This window comes from Mustela putorius, unplaced genomic scaffold, assembly GCF_011764305.1.
Source record: "Mustela putorius furo isolate JIRA1106 unplaced genomic scaffold, ASM1176430v1.1 tig00003854_pilon_pilon_pilon, whole genome shotgun sequence".
Classification (NCBI taxonomy): domain Eukaryota; kingdom Metazoa; phylum Chordata; class Mammalia; order Carnivora; family Mustelidae; genus Mustela; species Mustela putorius.
In genome coordinates this window covers 4,464,554-4,482,904 of record NW_025422006.1, presented here as the reverse complement: position 1 = coordinate 4,482,904, position 18,351 = coordinate 4,464,554, and the positions used below count along the sequence as shown (strand labels likewise).

General features: G+C 49.3%; 1 protein-coding gene across 1 annotated transcript; it reads left to right on the top strand.

Moving 5' to 3' along the window:
* The first annotated feature begins 361 nt into the window (after positions 1 to 361).
* On the top strand, positions 362 to 13,070 carry KCNV2 (potassium voltage-gated channel modifier subfamily V member 2). The gene is made up of 2 exons (XM_045065113.1): positions 362 to 1,813; positions 12,280 to 13,070. The coding sequence occupies exons 1-2, from the start codon at positions 362 to 364 to the stop codon at positions 12,559 to 12,561; spliced, it is 1,734 nt and encodes a 577-aa protein (XP_044921048.1). The 3' UTR covers positions 12,562 to 13,070.
* The last annotated feature ends 5,281 nt before the right edge of the window (positions 13,071 to 18,351 follow it).

Here is an 18,351-nt window from a genome sequence, read left to right as displayed (position 1 = left end):
CAGGCGTCTGGATCCTGGAGTTAAATCGGGGGCTTTCACCCCAGCACAAGCACACCGAGCTCTTCCTAAGGACAGGCCTAGGGGCTGGCGACGTTTTTATTAGCAATAATCCCTGCCACCGTCTGATTACCTACAGATTTACCACCACGTAATCAAGCCCGACGTCGGGGAGAGCAGGGAGGGGGAGGAAAGGAGCTAAGAGGCTCCAAATCCCTCCTAACCCTTGCGGCGCCCCCATCAGCGCGATCAGAGCCGCCGACAGCCGACAGCCGTCTGCTCCGGGTCCTCCCAGCGGCGGGGACCAGCCCGGAGGCCCCGCGACGGCCGGGAAGGCGGACCGAGGGGCTCGCTGCCCGCAGCCATGCTGAAGCAGAGCGAGCGGCGGCGGTCCTGGGGCTACCGGTCCTGGAACACTCCGGAGAGCGAGCAGGCACCCGAGGCCGGGGCCGGGGCCGGCGCGCCGCGGCGCAGCGTCTGCTCCGTGGGGACCCGCTCCGGCTCCCAGGCCAGCCTCGCGCCGTGGACCGAGGGCAACTATAACTACTACATCGAGGAGGACGAGGACGGCGAGGAGGACGACGACCTGCGGGACGAGCCGGGCGAGGAGGCTCGGCAGCCCGAGGCCCAGGGCGCCCCGCCGGCCGGCAGCCCCGACCTCGCGGGCGCGCCGTCGGCGCTGCGCGTGAACGTGGGCGGCCAGAGCTACCGCCTGGACGGCCGCCAGCTCGCCTGCTTCCCCAAGACGCGCCTGGGCCGCCTGGCCACGAGCACCAGCCGCGGCCGCCGGCTGGGCCTGTGCGACGACTACGAGGAGCGCACGGACGAGTACTTCTTCGACCGCGACCCGGCCGTCTTCCAGCTGGTCTGCAACTTCTACGCGTCGGGGGTGCTGCTGGTGCGGGACGAGCTGTGCCCGCGCGGCTTCCTGGAGGAGCTGGGCTACTGGGGCGTGCGGCTCAAGTACGCGCCGCGCTGCTGCCGCATCTGCTTCGAGGAGCGGCGCGACGAGCTCAGCGAGCAGCTCAAGGTGCAGCGCGAGCTGCGCGCCCAGGCGCAGGCGGAGGAGGCCGAGGAGCTCTTCCGCGACATGCGCTTCTTCGGGCCGCAGCGCCGCCGCCTCTGGAACCTCCTGGAGAAGCCCTTCTCGTCCGTGGCCGCCAAGGCCATCGGGGTGGCCTCCAGCCTCTTCGTGCTCATCTCGGTCGTGGCGCTGGCGCTCAACACGGTGGAGGAGATGCAGCAGCCGGCGGGGCCCGGCGCGGGCGGCGGCGGCGGCGGCGGCGGCGGTGGCAGTGGTGGTGGCGGCGGCGGCGGCGGCGACGCGCGGCCCGTGCTGGAGCACGTGGAGGTGCTGTGCATCGCCTTCTTCACGCTCGAGTTCCTGCTGCGCCTCGCCTCCACGCCCGACCTGCGGGGCTTCGCGCGCAGCGCCCTCAACGTGGTCGACCTGGTGGCCATCCTGCCGCTCTACCTGCAGCTGCTGCTCGAGGGCGTCACGGGCGAGGACCCGCGGCAGGGCAAGGGCTCGCCGCGCGAGCACGACCTCGAGGCGGTGGGCCGCGTGGGCAAGGTGGGCCAGGCGCTGCGCGTCATGCGCCTCCTGCGGGTGCTGCGCGTGCTCAAGCTGGCGCGCCACTCCACCGGCCTGCGCGCCTTCGGCTTCACGCTGCGCCGCTGCTACCAGCAGGTGGGCTGCCTCATGCTCTTCATCGCCATGGGCGTCTTCACCTTCTCGGCCGCCGTCTACTCCGTGGAGCACGACATCCCCAACACCAACTTCACCAGCATCCCCCACGCCTGGTGGTGGGCCGCGGTGAGTACCCGGGCCCCGGCTTCCCGGCCGCTTCCCCAGCCTGGAGGCGGCCAGTCGGCCCCGTCCCGGGCCATCAGCGGCCTGCCTGGCTTTGTTCCCCGACCTTTTCCCTGCTGGCGTAGGGGCCGCTGCTCCCTCCAGGGCTCTGCTGCCTGCGGCAAACAGAACCAAGCTGGAAAGACAGAGTCCCGTAAGTAACGGAATTCGGCTTGGTCCTAGGAGCTTCCGAATCTAGATTTTTTTTTTTTTAAGATTTTTTTAAATTTATTTGAAAGACAGCGATCACAAGTAGGCAGAGAGCAACGGAAGCAGGCTCCCCGCCGAGCAGAGAGCCCGAAGCGGGGCTTGATCCCAGGACCCTGCGATCATGACCCGAGCTGAAGGCAGAGGCTTTAACCCACTGAGCCACCCAAGCGCCCCCCCCCCCCGAATCTAGATTTAGTCTTACGTCCCTGGACAGGCTGATTTTAAGAAGAATTCCTTGTTTATGTATGTGGGACCCATCCATTCTTATTCACCACTTACCCAACACCTGTTGTCCGGTTTGTAAATTTTATCTGATTTCAGGATCACAACCTGTGAAATGGTTAGGATCACGATTTTTTTAAAGAGGACAACAGATTCGAAGGAAAGTAAGTTTATGCGGGGAAGAAGTGAGACTCAGCTGACCCGTGTCCACCCTAACTGAGGTCCCACTGCTTCTAGCCAATCCTGAGTGTGGAGAGAAGCATCTACAACCCAAACTTGATCCAGGATCACTGAAGTTCCTTTAGGGCCTGGTATTCTTGTTCTACAGCTGGAGCAGTCGAGGTGCAGAGGGTTTGAGTGTAGACACCCACCTAAAGGTAGCAGAGTGACGACCTAAACCTAAAACCATCCAAGACAAAATCCATGCCCTTCCTACACCCAGCAACTGCCTCTTTCAAGATTCATGTCTAGGGCGTGCCTTGCCTAATTTGCAATCTTTCGGTCATTTTTGTTGTTTTCTTTGGCATTTGCCTCTCTGTAGTAATATATTCCATTTGCTCAAATATCCGCATTTCTGCTATGCTAAGCTAAATCCCTGGGAAATCCCTGAGTCACCGAACATGCTGATGGATAAGCTCACATTTGTGCATAGGAAAGAAGTGGGTGTGTCATTTCTCTATTTTTAAAAGTAGATGGTTTGTAATGCCGCTAGAAACATTAAGCAAATACAACCAGTTTTTCCCATGTAAGGAACTGGTTATTTTCAATATTAACACTGGGTTTGTTAGAACCTCGAGTCTGGTATGGATTTCTGAGATGAACCAACCCAGGGCTACTAACAATGTAGTTCAGCGAGATGGAAGGTTTACATTTAGATTCTAGTCCCCGATCTGCTAATAATTAACTGTGACCCTGAATAACTGTGAACCCTCACTCTCTTACTCCCTGTCCTAAGTTTTCTTGTCCCTAAAAAAGGGTGGCTACAGAGCCCTATAATGCAGTTAGTCTTCTGTCAGGAAAAAGTAGAACTCCTATGTCAAATCTATGTCAAATAGGATTTGTGGGCTTTCTTCAGTGATGGGATGACATTAGGCTCTTCCCCATGAGCTAGCCCAATGCCACACCTCTGATCATATTCCCGGTGACAAAAGGTCATCCCCATAGTAGATAAACCATGTGTACAGATGGCGCTGATAGAGGATGCTTTGTCCCCAGCAAATGACATTTACTTCGGAGGTGAGTAAAGCAGGAAAGGAGAAGAGCAGATCCGCACGCTGATGACACGCTACCAAGTTCAAGAGTCAAGTCTCCATTTAACCAAGTATCTTAGAAGGCCAGCGTGCATGTAGGTGGGGCCTAGGGGACATTCTGTACTATACTTTCAACCCAGAAAACTTTTTAAAATTTTGTATATTAATACAAAAATTGATAAGAATTCTATTGCTAGTGAGGATTTTTCTTTTAAAAAATTTCTTGAAGCGAATACCTATTGATTCCACTTAATTTCTTGATCTATGTAATGTGCAATGACCCTCCAAACTTTCAAATTTCCCCCTTTTTATGTTAACTAAAACAGTTTTAGTTAAAATCGTTTTTTTCCATAAGTTTTCCAGTCAAAACTAAAATCACCATTTAATTTTTATCAATAACACATTTTAACGATTACTGCTTTTGCCAAATCAAGTTTTCTTTTGTGGACATTATCTCCATCAGGCACTATTTTCACAAGCCAAAATTTGCACACTTCTGCCTCACTGTTGACCAACCTCAACCTTTACCAGTGGACTTTGTCCATCTCATTCTGAGAATTTCAGAGACTAGTAAAAATCATTATGAACTAATCTATGTTTCTAAACTAATCTATGGTAACAACAGGAGCAGATCCCCCCCCCCCTTGAACATTCAAACACTGCTTTATGCCCCAGGAAAACAGAGATTAAGAAAGTTCTTCCCCATCCTCCTGAAGGCAAGCCACACTGTGTACCAAGGGACCATATTCTCATAGAGCAAAGAGAAGAGAATGCTGCCAAAATGATGTAGACAGAATGCCTTGTTTCCCTATGTAGATGCCAAATAAAAGATACAAAACATGAAGATGAATTCTTCATGAGAATCACAAAATCCATCCTACGCATTCACTGAGCTAGAATTCTTTGATCAATTCCAGGGCACCAAGTGGGTGATCTAAACACTAGGGATATTGGGTTATCAGTAGAACAAAACCCCTCAAAAGATGACTTTCTTTCTCTCACGCAGTTTATATTCTGATGGAGAAAGAGAATATATAGTTTCAGCTACCGGTGTGTCTCGTATGAGATAACAGGATAGAGAGAGCTGGGTGTGGAATCCACCTTTAATAGGATGGCCGGAGAGGCCTTCCTGGAGAAAATGACACTGAGCTGAAATTTTAAGGGTGAGAAGAAACCCTTCTGTACAGACATGACTGAACAGAAATGAGAGTAAGAAGTGGAATCCCAAAACGAACTCCGACACAGCTGTCTCCACGCCTTTTACTGATCACACACCTCATAATTAAGATTTTTTTTGAGCACACCCCCATGATAAATATGTGTTCAGCTATTCACAAATTATGTTATTTATTGCTATAATAATGATGCATCACAAACTACCCCAAAACTTAATAGCTTAAAATGTCGAGCACTGATTTAGCTTATGAGTTTGCAAGTCAGCAGTTTGGGCTGTTTTCAACCAGAAGGTCCTTCTCATTTGGGCTGGTGCCAGTCACTCATATGTCTGATGATCAGCTGGGTGACAGCTGGGATCAAAGAGAGGACTAGACCACATCTCCTCCATTCTCCAGCAGGCATGCACCCATGGCCATGGCAATGGGCAGGACAGGGGATGCAGTTTCAACCACGTCAGCTCTGTGTAAGTTTCTGCTCATGTCATTTGCTCAACGCATTGGCCAAACCAAGTCGCAAGGCCAAGTTCAGAGTCCAAGAGCAGACCAGATTAGCGCACCCAATCTAGGAAAGCACTGAAAGGCTTTATGGCAGAGACGTGGATGCAGGAAGATAGAAAGAATTAGGTCCACTGAATCGACATTTTTCCAAAGGAGATGCGCACATGGCCAACATACACATGAAAAAAAAATGCTCAACATCACACATCATCAGGAAAATGCATATCCAAACTGCAATGAGAGATCACCTCACACCTGTCAGAATGGCTATAAAAGACAAGAAATAACAAGAGTTGGCAAGGATGTGGAGAGAAAGGAACCCTCATGCACTGTTAAAAGGAATGCAAACTGGTGCAGCCACTATAGAAAACAGTATGGAGGTTCCAAATAAATAAATAAATAATAGAAATACTGTACGATCTAGAAAATCCGCTACTGGGTATTTACCCAAAGAACATGAAGACAGTAATTTGAAAAGATACATGCACCCCTGTGTTCACTGCAGCATTATTTACAATGGCCTAATTATGGAAGCAGCCAAAGTGTCCATCAGCAGACGAATGGATAAAGATGAGGGATGTGTGTGCGTGCGCGCGCGCGCACACACACACACACACACACACACACACGGGATATTACTGAACCATAACGAAAGAATGGGATCTTGCCATTTGCAACAACATGGACAACAACTGAGGACATCATGCTACACGAAACAAATCAGAGAAGGACAAATGCCACATGATTTCACTTATATGTGGAATCTGAAAAAAATAAAGTGAACAAACAAACAAAAAAGCAGAAGCATATCCATAAATATAAAAAACAAACCAGAGGTTGCCAGAAGGTAGGATGGTGGAGGGGGGTAAAACGGGTGAAGGGCAGCGTGAGGTACAGGCTTCCAGTTACAGAATTCTAAACTACAGGGATGAAAGAAACAGCACGGAGAATGTAGTCAGTGGTGCTGTCGTCAGGTTGTATGGTGACAGATGGTCGCGTAACAGAATGTGCAGACCTGTTGAGTCACCGTACTGTTCACCTGAAGTTAATGTCACATTGTGTGTCCACTATATTTCTATTTAAAAAAAAATTAGGTAATACAATCATTCTACTGTAGTAAGCTGTTCCTGCTCACATATGTACCTATCAGGAAACACATCCTCACACAGGTCGGTAGTGTCTTCCAGACGTCCGTGCTGTCTGCCTTGTATGCTCAGCCTCACTACAGACCGATTCTCCAAGCCGTTCTTCTGTGGGCTGCTGCACTTGCAGACAGTCCCCAAATCCGACTTGCTTTTCATCATCTTCCCTCTCTCTATGCCAAGGATCTTAAAACCTTCCTCTGTAATTCAGCTCAAGGTTTTAAGAGGAATACAGTAATTTTCATCAGGGTGAATACTTCTACAGCTGCAGAATAACCCCCTGTGGACATTCACGTCTGCAAATGCTCCCGCATTAGGATTTAAGAGCCCCGTCCTACTCGTCTGTCAAACGGAGATCATTTGTAAGTGCTAATGTAATAGGAAACATATGTAAAATGCTAGCAGCAGTACATCCACCATAAATAGAAGCTACCCTATCTGTCTAGTTGGTACTCTTTATCACGTGGAAGCCGTAACCTTTGCTTTCAGATTCATTTGGGGGGAAATAAAAACAGAAGTGACTCCCTCTCTCCTAGAAAAAGAGAGGCTGTAAGACATACGAAGGGGTCAGCTCTTCTCTCCTGGGAGAGCCTCTGAGTGCCCAGATGAATAGGTGCACACCCAGGGCAGGGCAGCTCCAGTCATGTTGGGCGCCCAATTGACCCCTCCCACCCCCCACCCCCCCCACCCTGGCTGCCTGGGGGTAGGAAATGCATGGCCCAGCTCTGGCAAGAACAGTCAGCTCTGTGAAGACGCTGTCATCACTGGCCTCCGGTGTGGCTCTGTTTTCAAGCAGAAAAGGGCAACTAGACTGTTTAATGGGCCATTTTCTTCTGAGCCTCAAGAGTGAGTTAAAACTATAGAAACCAAAGAGAAAACTATGTCATGAACTCATGCCTGCAAAGACGAACAAAACTCTTCAAAGAGAAGATTTATCTCTAGCTGATCCAGCAGATAATTGTGCCACAGAGACCTTTCTCCTATCTTTGTTTTCCCAAAGCATGTCATCATTTCCTTGCAAATAGGTGGCACTTACGAGATCACCGAGATTTTATTTTATTTTAACGGACTGATGGCTTGCTTTAAGAAGACCCATTTAGGGGGCGCCGGGTGGCTCAGTGGGTTAAAGCCTCTGCCTTAGGCTCAGGTCATGATTTCAGGGTCCTGGGATCGAGCCCCGCATCGGGCTCTCTGCTCAGCAGGGAGCCTGCTTCCTCTTCTCTCTCTGCCTGCCTCTCTGCCTTCTTGTGATCTCTGTCAAATAAATAAATAAAATCTTAAAAAAAAAAAAAAAAAAGACCCATTTAGAAGTTGCATCAGCCAAGTTAGGAAAACAGAAAAGAAAAGGCAGGGGTATATTTTAAACAGAAGGAATGTGACGCAGGGTTATTGATACACACGTGTTAGAGGGCTAGAAGAGCAGTAAGGGGAAACGGAGAACCCAGAGATCGGTTTCTGCGTGGAACAGTGGTCAGCCCTAAAACTGAAGGAACAAATAGAAGGTCAAGTTACTGGAACCCACAAGAACAGAGAAGGAGCCACTGAGAGGCTGTCACAGAAACTCCTTGGACGACATCATGAGATTAGTGTTCTCTGAGCCAAAAGACTCCTGAGCCACGGCTATCTGCTTACTGGAGGACGGTGACAGCCCGCAGAAGTGGGAATAGAGACGCTTAGCCCCTCACCCACCTCCCGTGTCCCAACACTATCTCATTTGCAGAACACAAGCAGAAGCCCGCGAGCAAGGAGGTCTGGGAAATGTAGTTTGCACACTCTCAGCTGCGGGACCATAGGACAGAGTACAGAGGGTGTCTCGCTTGGGACCGAGAGACAGAGGGTCAGTGTCCGACAGACAGCAGTAAGGGAGGCAGCATCCTCTTAGATCCTTCAGAAACAGCAAAGGAGCCATGAAATGGGGCAAAGGCTCTTAGGCACTACTCTAACTTTTTGCTCCTGTGGACTCCTGACTCTGGAGTGGTCCCCTTTTAGAACTGTGGTCCTCCTGTGGGCCGGCAGGACTTGTGGGACATGACGGAGCTGTAGAGGACAGGGAAAAGTACCAAGTAAACCGTGGGTGAGGTTATGGCATCATTACGGCATGCCTTTCCCCGGCTGGAGGAATAGATCCCACATTTAGCTTAGCTTCCGCTACCTCCTCCTCATTACGCAATTTCCACGCACATCAGGGCTTTAACATACAGATGAGGCAGGTTGGTTCTCATAAGGCCCTCTCCTCACCCATGACCTCATTCTAACAGCGCTTCTACCCTCAAAACATTCTTTGAATTCCACTGAGGAATTCTCTTTGGAGACCGTGATATGTCCACTTACTACTTTGTAATCGTGCCAAATCCTCACCTTTTGGAAGGAGGATTTGATATTCTGAGATACAGTCAGGTCCCTTGAGCTGAAGACTGACATCTGGAGTTAACCCTTGAGGCGGCTAAGACTACTTGTTTCAAGGTCATGCCACTGAATCCTCTGTGCAGATTAAAATTCAAAGAGGAATTCCTCAAATATTTGTAACCACAGCAGCATGGATAGGCACATATAGCCTTTGAAGATAAATCCTTTAAAGAACATGCATTAAGATGAGTAATAATTTTAGCCAGAAATCACAAGTCTTCAACACCCCAAATTGTTTGGGAATGCTAGAAGAGGCGTTCATTATTTTGAAAAATCAGTTGTGTTCCCTGGGCTCCTACGTGCATGGATTTCTGGGTGCCAAGATTTCATGTATACCTCGCTCATTATGAAGGAAACAAACATTCCTTGCTGAAGGAGAAATTTCAGTATGGTCATTCTGAAGTTTGAGAGAAAAACTGGATGCTTGTCCTCCTTGTAATGTTTAGGAGGCCAAGATTTGCTGATTAATGGGTGAGCTCCTCGGGGAAGGTCACATTCTGGCTTTTGGGACCCAAAGGCTAGGGAAAATATGTAAGCCTTCCACGGAATGGGACATTTCCAGTTCAGGGAGTGGCTGAGCCGGCCAGTGTTTTCGGGGTATTAAGATGGATTGCAGGGATTCCGGTCACATTTCCAGACCCAGCCCCTCCTAATGTGAGAACGCACTCTGAGGTCACATGTGTCAGTATAGGGCTTTCCATCTTTAATGTTCATGAAGGGAGAAATGGGTTTGGGCTGTGGAACATGGACAAGAGATTCCCAAAGCCAAGGAATTCTGCATTCCTTGTGGAGCCAAGGAACAAGAAGCACGTCACTGGTTGAGTCAAACTGTCCACAGAACAGACAAGGCAATGATGAACTGTGCGTTTTGAACAAATTCTTCAGGACCCGTCCCACAGAGCCTCCTAGCAGAAGAGATCTTTTCTCTAAAAATAAAGACCCAAGATATACAAAAATATTTAGACCATATTATGAGCCTCAAGTAGGTCATCTCCCTTAAGCCAACAACACTCTTTGCTTTTGACTCTCCAAAGTTCAGCCAAAAAAGAAAAAAAAAAAAAAAGTCAAGGTTGGGAATGCAGTAAACCCAGTGAGGGACTGATCAGAAGTCTAAAACAGGCACTTGGTCTCTGTTCTCTTCCTCTGGATCCTCTAGCCTCCTGCCTCCCTTCTCGGCGGCCTCGGCCTTTTGTGGAAGCTTCCTGAACTACCCCTTCCTGTCACTGATCCCTGTTCCCAGACTCCCCGTAAGCTTCCTCCAGGGCAAGCAGACCGAGACTCAACATTCATCCAGAGATAGGAGGGCTGTGCTTGGTGACCTGTGGAAGCCACGGTTCAGGTCAGTGTACCCGGACAGAGACCTGACTCAGGTTCTTTTTCTCCGGGTATGGCCAGGGCTGAGAGAGAGACGGAGACACACACACGCATGCCCATGAGTGAGGTCACCTTACCACTGCCTGACATCATCCTTTGGTGCCAGAATCTGGAGCCAGAGTGCCCCCCACCCTGTTCCCCTCCTGTTCAGCAGGATCCAAGCAGGGGCCCGTTTCCACAGCCCGTCGCTCTAGTAAGCATGAGAACCACTAGCCTTCTCCTCGTAGCCTGCCCCACGCTCTCCTTCAATCCCTTAACACCCCTGCGGGGTAGGTACTGCTCCTCTCCCTGTATTTCACAAGGAGAAACAGAGACAGAGGGCGTGCGGAAGACTTGCCCGACACAGAGCTGGGAAGGGGATCCAGAGCCATGTACCCAGATGCCATCTGTCTCCTTAAGCTGGTCTCCGCCATCTTGCCTCTCTTAGGTGCTTGCTTGTTTTCATCCCCCAGGGGAAGGGACAGCCCACCCTCAGCAGGACCCTCGCAGTCAGAGGTGGTACGTCCCCCACCCCCAAGAGGACGTCGAGCTTTCACTTTTTTATGGTCTGGGTGGAGCTGTGGTTCTTTTTTTTTTTTTTTTAAAGATTTTATTTATTTGACAGAGAGAGATCACAAGTAGGCAGAGAGGCAGACAGAGAGAGAGAGAGAGAGAGGAGGAAGCAGGCTCCCTGCAGAGCAGAGAGCCCGATGCAGGACTCGATCCCAGGACTCCGAGATCATGACCTGAGCCGAAGGCAGCGGCTTAACCCACTGAGCCACCCAGGCGCCCCTGGAGCTGTGGTTCTTATCAGCAACACCAGATTAGCCCAGCTGGCCTGCTTCTCTGTTCCATCCTAACTAACCAATCACACTTAGTTCAAACCGACCCTTATGTCAAAACAGAAGTGTTTATTAAGCTAAACACCACCTTGGTACAGTCAACAGGCTAACTGTGCATTCTAGTATCATCTGCCAGAAAATTGTGGCAATGCCACAGATCAATGCAGCAAACAGTGCCCCCTGGAGTTGTGCAATGCACAGGAGGTTTTTTTTGTGTTTTTTTTTTTTCTCCAACTAAGCAACTAAGCCCTGCCTACAAGCCTTCTAGTCATTTAGCCACTAGTCTGGGGGCTGACGGGAGGCTCAATACATGAGGCTTAGAAAAATGGGCCCCAAGAGATTTTCCCAGGTTTTCTCTGGCTCCACTGACTGATAACTAGTCCCACGGGTATCTGCATTTTAAAACAGAAGCTTGTTAACCTAAATAAATCTCTAATTAGTGGAATTCAAGGCAGTGTGCAAGAGTGATGGGAGAAATTTCATGCAGGATGAACATATTTTTGGTCTGTGATGTCTTACGGAAAAGTCCCTTTGCAAAATAATGAGAGTGTGTTTCTCCAGACATTCGCAATTAGAGCACCTTCATATACGATACCTCATTTGAATGACATAACAACTCCGAGAAGTATTATAATTGTCTCCATTTTAAAGAGGAGAGAAGCACCACAGAGGGGGTTGCTCGCTGCCTTTTGTGGGCCTGATCCTGGGTTAAGTGCTTTATACTCCTTTTCTTATTTAGTCTGCAGGAGAAGATGAAGAGTCGGCTGTGATCCTCCGATTTTAGATGAGGAACCAAAGCTCAGAGACTGAACATCTTACTTGCGGGTGTTCAGCGGCGAAGGGTCAGAATTAGGACTTGGACCCATGTATGGCTGGTTCCAACCCCTAGCTCTTCCCGGTACACCTATTAAATGGGCAAATCCAGGGTCCCTGGTCCTAAAGCTGGCCCCTCTGAGGGGAGGCAGAGGCTAACATTTATTGAAGCCATGCTCCCCAGGAACTTTACACAGTGCATTGGATATGCTCTCCACAACCCCTTAGGCAGCTGTGATCTCCCCTGTATTGTGTGTAAGAAAATGTGTAATAGTCAGGATCCAAGCCCGGGACTCCCAGCCCCACAGCGTGTGTTCTTTCCATGATGCAGATCCTGCAGGCAAACCTTCTGGTACCCCCTAAAGCTGGCTCTGTGGGAGCCATTATCTGACCTACGTGTACCTTCAGGGAGACAGAGGACACTTTCCTGCCTGGTTCTGTCCTTGTCTTCTCCCCCGTCACTTGTCTTCTCCCCCGTCACACTGCTAACTGTTCCGTCCCACTTTCTTTCCCCCGCAGGTGAGCCTCTCCACTGTGGGATACGGAGACATGTACCCAGAGACCATCCTGGGCAGGCTTTTTGCCTTCCTCTGCATTGCTTTTGGAATTATCCTCAACGGGATGCCGATTTCCATCCTCTACAACAAGTTCTCTGATTACTACAGCAAGCTCAAAGCTTACGAGTATACGGCCATGAGACGGGAAAGGGGAAACGTAGAGTTCCTGCAAAGAGCCAGAAAGAAGATGGCGGAGTGTTTGGCTAAAAGCCTCCTACAGCCCCAGCCAAGGCCAGCGAGGTGACGTTTCAAAAGACACATGGCTAGTAGACCCCGCGAACCTCAAGGTTTTAGTTCTCCTTTGTATTATCAGAATGGACGGTACAAGAGCACAGGAGACAGTCCTACACAGCGGGCATCCAGCTCAGAGTTCTTCTCCTGGAAATGTCCATCTTGGCCCAGACTGGGCCTGCCTCCTTTGTTCTTTAACCGTATTGTGGGCGTCTGACCTCCCCAGGGACACTGGTCACGAACACTTGAGAGGAGCAACATCTTCTCATGGTTTCTCAGTAAGTATTTCTGAACTTGAGTTGACATGAGAAGAGTTTCCTTGAAGAAATAAAACGGTTTTTCAGAGAGAAAGAGAGGCTTTTGCAGCATGTGCTTTAGTTAGACCAACCTCAAAGGCCCAGACCCACTGGACATAGGGTTTAGGGAAGTTGCTTTAACTGTCTCAGCCTCAGTTTCTTCAATTGTAAAAAGTAGGTAATAAGACCTACCTTGTGAGATCAGCTGGGCATTGGAGATAATAAATATTCAATAAATGGTAGCGGTTAAAATTGTGAGTGGTTATTGTGTAGTACTCTCCAGACAGGTGGTTCTCAGCCCAGGGGCACACGGCACACCCAGAACCCCTTGCTCCTGGGACATCTGGCCATGTCTGCACATGTTTTTGACAGCCACCACCGTGGGGGGGGGGGTGTGGAGAGAGTGGCGACCGGCATTTCGTAGGTGGAGACTCGGGCTGCTGCTGCAGGTACCGACAGCCCCGTAACAAAGAATCATCGGACCCACAAAGTCAGTGGAGCCAAAGCTGAGAACCCTCATCTGGACTGACCCACGGTGGCCCCAGACCCTCCCTGTGAAACACACCCACGCGTGCCGATCGCCCTCTCTGCATAGGCACCCTGACATGTCCTACCTTCTCAGGCCGCCTCTCCCTCACCTTCCCAGGCAAAGAAAAAAAAAATTTTTAATCCTGCCCTTTGGACACCTGTTCCGGACCAAGCACTGAAGGAAGGGAATTCAATCCATGGGGCTCTCTGCCCTGGGCTGGTCTGTGGGTCAGAAAACCAATCCCCACTGGGTCCTGGTACTTTCTCACCCTGTTCCTTCTCCTTCTAGTTCCTTCCTCCCTCCATGGGACTGCTGGGAAATTGCATTTCTGGAAATTCAAGCTTTGTTTGAACTGAGCAGAGATCACTCCTGTAACTAGGGCTTTTGCCATGCTGTCCATCACATTTGTCTCAGGGCACCAGTGGACCTCTCTTTGTACGAGCAAAGTGAGAGTAATTGTTTTGTGCATTCTTACTGTGACAGGCACTGTGGGTTTTACTTCATCATCTGTAACTTCATTACATCCTTAATACATCCCTAAATAAGGTATTATATTTCAGTTTGGTTAGGAGGTCATGTGTAGGCTCAGAGAGGGTAAGTAATTCTGCTGACACAGTCAGTAAATGGTGGGACTGGGTTTCAAGCCCAGAACCGTCCGATTGCTCAGAGTCTAAACTTGTGGTTCTGTGTCTTGATAGTCAGAATGCTGAGCCCCACCGCCCAGAGCGTCAGATTCACAGGTCTGGGGTGGGACATGACAATTTATTTGCATTTCTACCAAGGACCAGGTGATGCTGACATTTCTGGTCCAGGGACTGCATCTTGAGAACCGTGAGTCTGAATCACCTCACAAAGAGCTAGGACTACAAAACCAGATGTACATCTCCCCCTTATTCCGAAGTGTCCTTAACACCACCATAAATGACCTGGAGTCTGAAGGGTGAGCAGAAGTCCAATCCTTGGGAGGGTCACTAGATAACATACAGGACATCCAGGTAAATTTGCATTTCAGATAAATAAGTACTTTTAGTAGAAATATGTCCCAAATACGGTGTCATATACACTTCCACTAAAAAACTATCTAGTGCTTATCTGCAATTCAAATTTAACCAGGCATCTCATCTTTTTATTGTCCAGCCAACATGAATCTACTGTTTCTGAGATATGAAAGTTTCTCATAGGGATGGAAATCACCCTCGAGTCCTAGAACCCCCCCCAAACAGCAAGACCCTCAGCCAGGGGACACTTCTCTCTCCTCTTGCTAAATAAAAAGAGGGAGAAGTTTTGAATCTGACCCCTTGCCTTGATGTGAAAGCAGAGCCCCAGCATGCAGGAGGTCTGGAGCAGAGCTTACACAGCCGCCTGACATGCTCAGGACAGCAGCAGCCCCTCTGGTCCACCTCCAGCCTTCCAGCTCTTTCTGAGGTCTCCGGTGGAGGGGTTTGTTGACGAAGTACATCTGCAGGGCTGTTCAGGGCACAAGGAAGAGGAAGAGCCGATGTTTGCCACGTTCCCTCCCTGGGCGCAGGGCAGAAGGGATGCCCTAATGGAATGAAGTGGGGACTGGCCGGGGGTCTAGGCAGGGGAGCCTGGTGGAGCACAGGAGCTATTCCAGGTCCCCAGAGGGATCCAGTAAATAGCAGTGTGCCAGCCCCCACCCTGTCTCACTAGGCACATCTGTTCAGACAGCTGTGCTCCTCCCTTCTAAGACAGCGGCAGGAACAGAAGGGAGTTAAAACCCAAGAGACTAACATTCCAAAAGCCCCACTGTGTGCCAGGCACAGAACCAAAAATTTTCACTGGACCCTTGGCAGCCCTAGGAAGTGGGTTTCAAGGTCATCACTTACAGAGGCTCGGCCACATGGACCCTGACATAATCGTTGGACCTGGATTTGAACCCTGGCTCTGTCATTTGCTAGGAGGTTTAATGAAAAACATCTGAGGATTGGGGATTCCCTATGGTTCAAGCTAGTAGTTGTATGATCACTTGATTTCTCTGGGCCTCTGTCTCTGCATCATTCAAGGAGAGATCACAGTGCCTTTGTCGGGCTGTGTGGTCACCACACAACAATGTATTAGCAACATTTGCACACATGTCAAGAACTAACTAAATGTTAGCTGCAATGATCACCAGCAATTTTCTGGCTGCACAAGGAAATGGCACGAGCCCAGAGAGGGTGACCGCACCTGTTACCAAGGAGAGAACCCTGCAGATGAAGACAGCTCAGTTTTTGGAATTCTGTTTCCAGCCCCTTGCCCATCCAAGGCCCCCCGGAGAAGGATCTAGATCAGTTTGTCTGATGGGACTTTCTATAATGCTAGGAATGTTTCGTGCTACGCAGCCCGTGGGACTGTTGAGCACTTGAAATGTGGCTACTGTGATTCAGAAGGTAAATTTTTTAAATTTCATTTCATTGAAAAAATTTTTTTTCCAGATTTTAAGTCTCCGCTCTACCCAGCGTGGTGCTCAGACTTACGGCCCCAAGCAGCAAGGGTCACATGCTCTACCCACTGAGCTGCGGGTGCCCCTCACTTCTCGGAAACTGTAAATGGTCACTCGGGGCTACCGTCCGTCTATACTGGGCAATGCAGTCATGCACTTTTCTTCTGCCCTCATGGGGGCATCCACTCTGAGGCCAGAAGGGGCGTTTGGCTTTAGGGAGGGGAGTGGGCCTGGGAAAAGAAGAAAACGTGTCAGTCCCCTGTTCTGGCTCAGAGCTGGAATAGGTTTCCAGGACAATAAGGACAGCACTGGAAGTAGAGGCCGACACTCTGACTCGTGGCCTGGAAGGGCCTCTTGAAGAGCGAAGAAGAGAAATCCAGCAAAGCGTGCCCAACAGAGAGCGCTCTCGAAGGACCACGTCTGTCATTAAAGTGGGTTGCAAGATTCACCCTGAGGAACTTCCGGGCTCCCTCACTTGGGTCAGCCCAAGACCACATCCCATTTCCTTCACCTTCTAACCCAAACTGGATCAAAAACACTTCCCTTATTTTACCTCAGCTTCTAGGATATGAGCAGACATGTTCACAAGACTCCTTTCTTAAAAATAAGGGAAAATATGAAATGATCACCTAAAAACAACCATATTCCCCAAGAGCCTAGGTCCAGGCGAGGTTAAGGTCAAGTTTTGTTGAGCTTCAGATTCGCTTCTCTGAGGCGGATGCCCCGACTCCCTGAATCGAGAGGTCTCCCTCCTCCCTCTGGTCCCTCCCTGTTCCGCTCCGATGGGACTCTACAGCTCATGAGTATTCTACCTTACATGTCTCTTCGTGTGTGCTGGGCCTTCGCTCCATGTGTGCTTCTAGACGCGTTATTCACCCTTGCTGCAGCGTCCAGGAGGTCTGTCTCTTGTATCTGTACCACCCAGGCTCCCTTGCCCTCTAGTAGAGTATCAGCAGTTGAGAGAAGAGAACATTCTGGGCATTACTCCCCACCCTGTGTGTGTGTGTACGCACGCACCAGTTTTCTGGGCAGCATCTGAGTTCCTACAGTCAGCCAGCAAGTGAAACAGCCCTCCTGTCCAGCCATAGCACTCACAGCTTCCAGGAACACCTTCCCCTCCAGTTGTCCCGTTAGGCCTGAAAGTGCTAATGGCCTCTTGTTGCTTGTCACTGAGTGTCTCACCATTCCTCGTTGGTCCCCTTAATCCTCGACACACCTCTGTAAATAGAATATTATCTTTCTGGAAAACCCTTTGAGTATGCCAACTCTTTCCCACTGGAATCCTAATTGGCGTCTCTTGAGAAAAATATATTGGTTTATTCTTCGAGTCACTACTGTAAAGATGAGGTATTTTAATCTGAGGATTCAAGACTCCCAGGACATCATTCCAGACTGAGAAGCACAGCCCTTGGATGTACAGACGAGGAGCCGATCCAGCTCAGAGTTGTTTGTAAGGCAGTGATGACTGGCATCCTTAAGTGCCAATAAATGATTCATGCTTCCTGCCAAAGGCCTCCAGCTCTGCTCTCCTTGGGAGTTTTCAATGACAGCCTGTGCAGCTCCCTTCCCCAGCCCCATCCCATACATACTAATGGATTTCATGACTCCATGACGGAACACTGTGCATAAGATAAATGAGAATATACGCACCTACACACAGACATGTTGGTGTCCTCTGAAGACATCAAGAAACCATCTTGCCCAGGCTCCTATCTTTACTTTAGTAAGTTTTTATTAACCTTGTTTTGTAAGTGATAGAACTGAAACCCAGAAAAGCTAAGAAAAATGCCCAAAGATGGCAAACATTTGTTTGCCATGCTGCCACCCCCTTTCTATGCCCACAGCAGACATTCTTAATCAATCACATCCTTCCTTCCCATTAGGAAATCTTCTCGTCACGCTTCTGTAGCAGCCAACTTGGATCTGTCAGATCTGACACTCAAGACCTATTTGCCATCCTAGCACGTGCTCGGATTTCCAAAAATTAAGAAATCCATCTCTGTAGCCTTCTAGTGCATTCTTCTTTTTGAAGGATTTCCCTACAAATCCAGAAAAACTGCAGACCATGCTCATGCTATCCTTAATACTATTAAGCCTTGGTAAATGAAATTCCCCGAGTCCCAGTTTCCTCATCACAATACGGAGATTATCAAGACCTTCTGGGGAGGATTAACTGCTATATGAATGACAAGCACCCAAAACAATACTCATCCTATAGGAGGTGCTCGGTTCATGGTAGCTTTCATCATTCACTTTCTATAAACAGAATGTCAGTGATGTTCATCAGCCAGAGCATGCCGTTCTGTGGTGATTATTAGTGTCCGCTGTCAATGAGCTGTCCACAAATATTTTAGCCCTCCTCGAATACAAGCATGGTAGATTGCATTCCTCCACCACATTGGCCAAACAGATGTGAGCAAAAGAGATGCATATTACTTCTGCATAGTTACCAGTCTTGTTTTTTTTCTGTGTTGCTAACTGTGGAAACATGTTAAGATAAAACATCCATCTGCCAAGGTCTGTGAATAACTACGA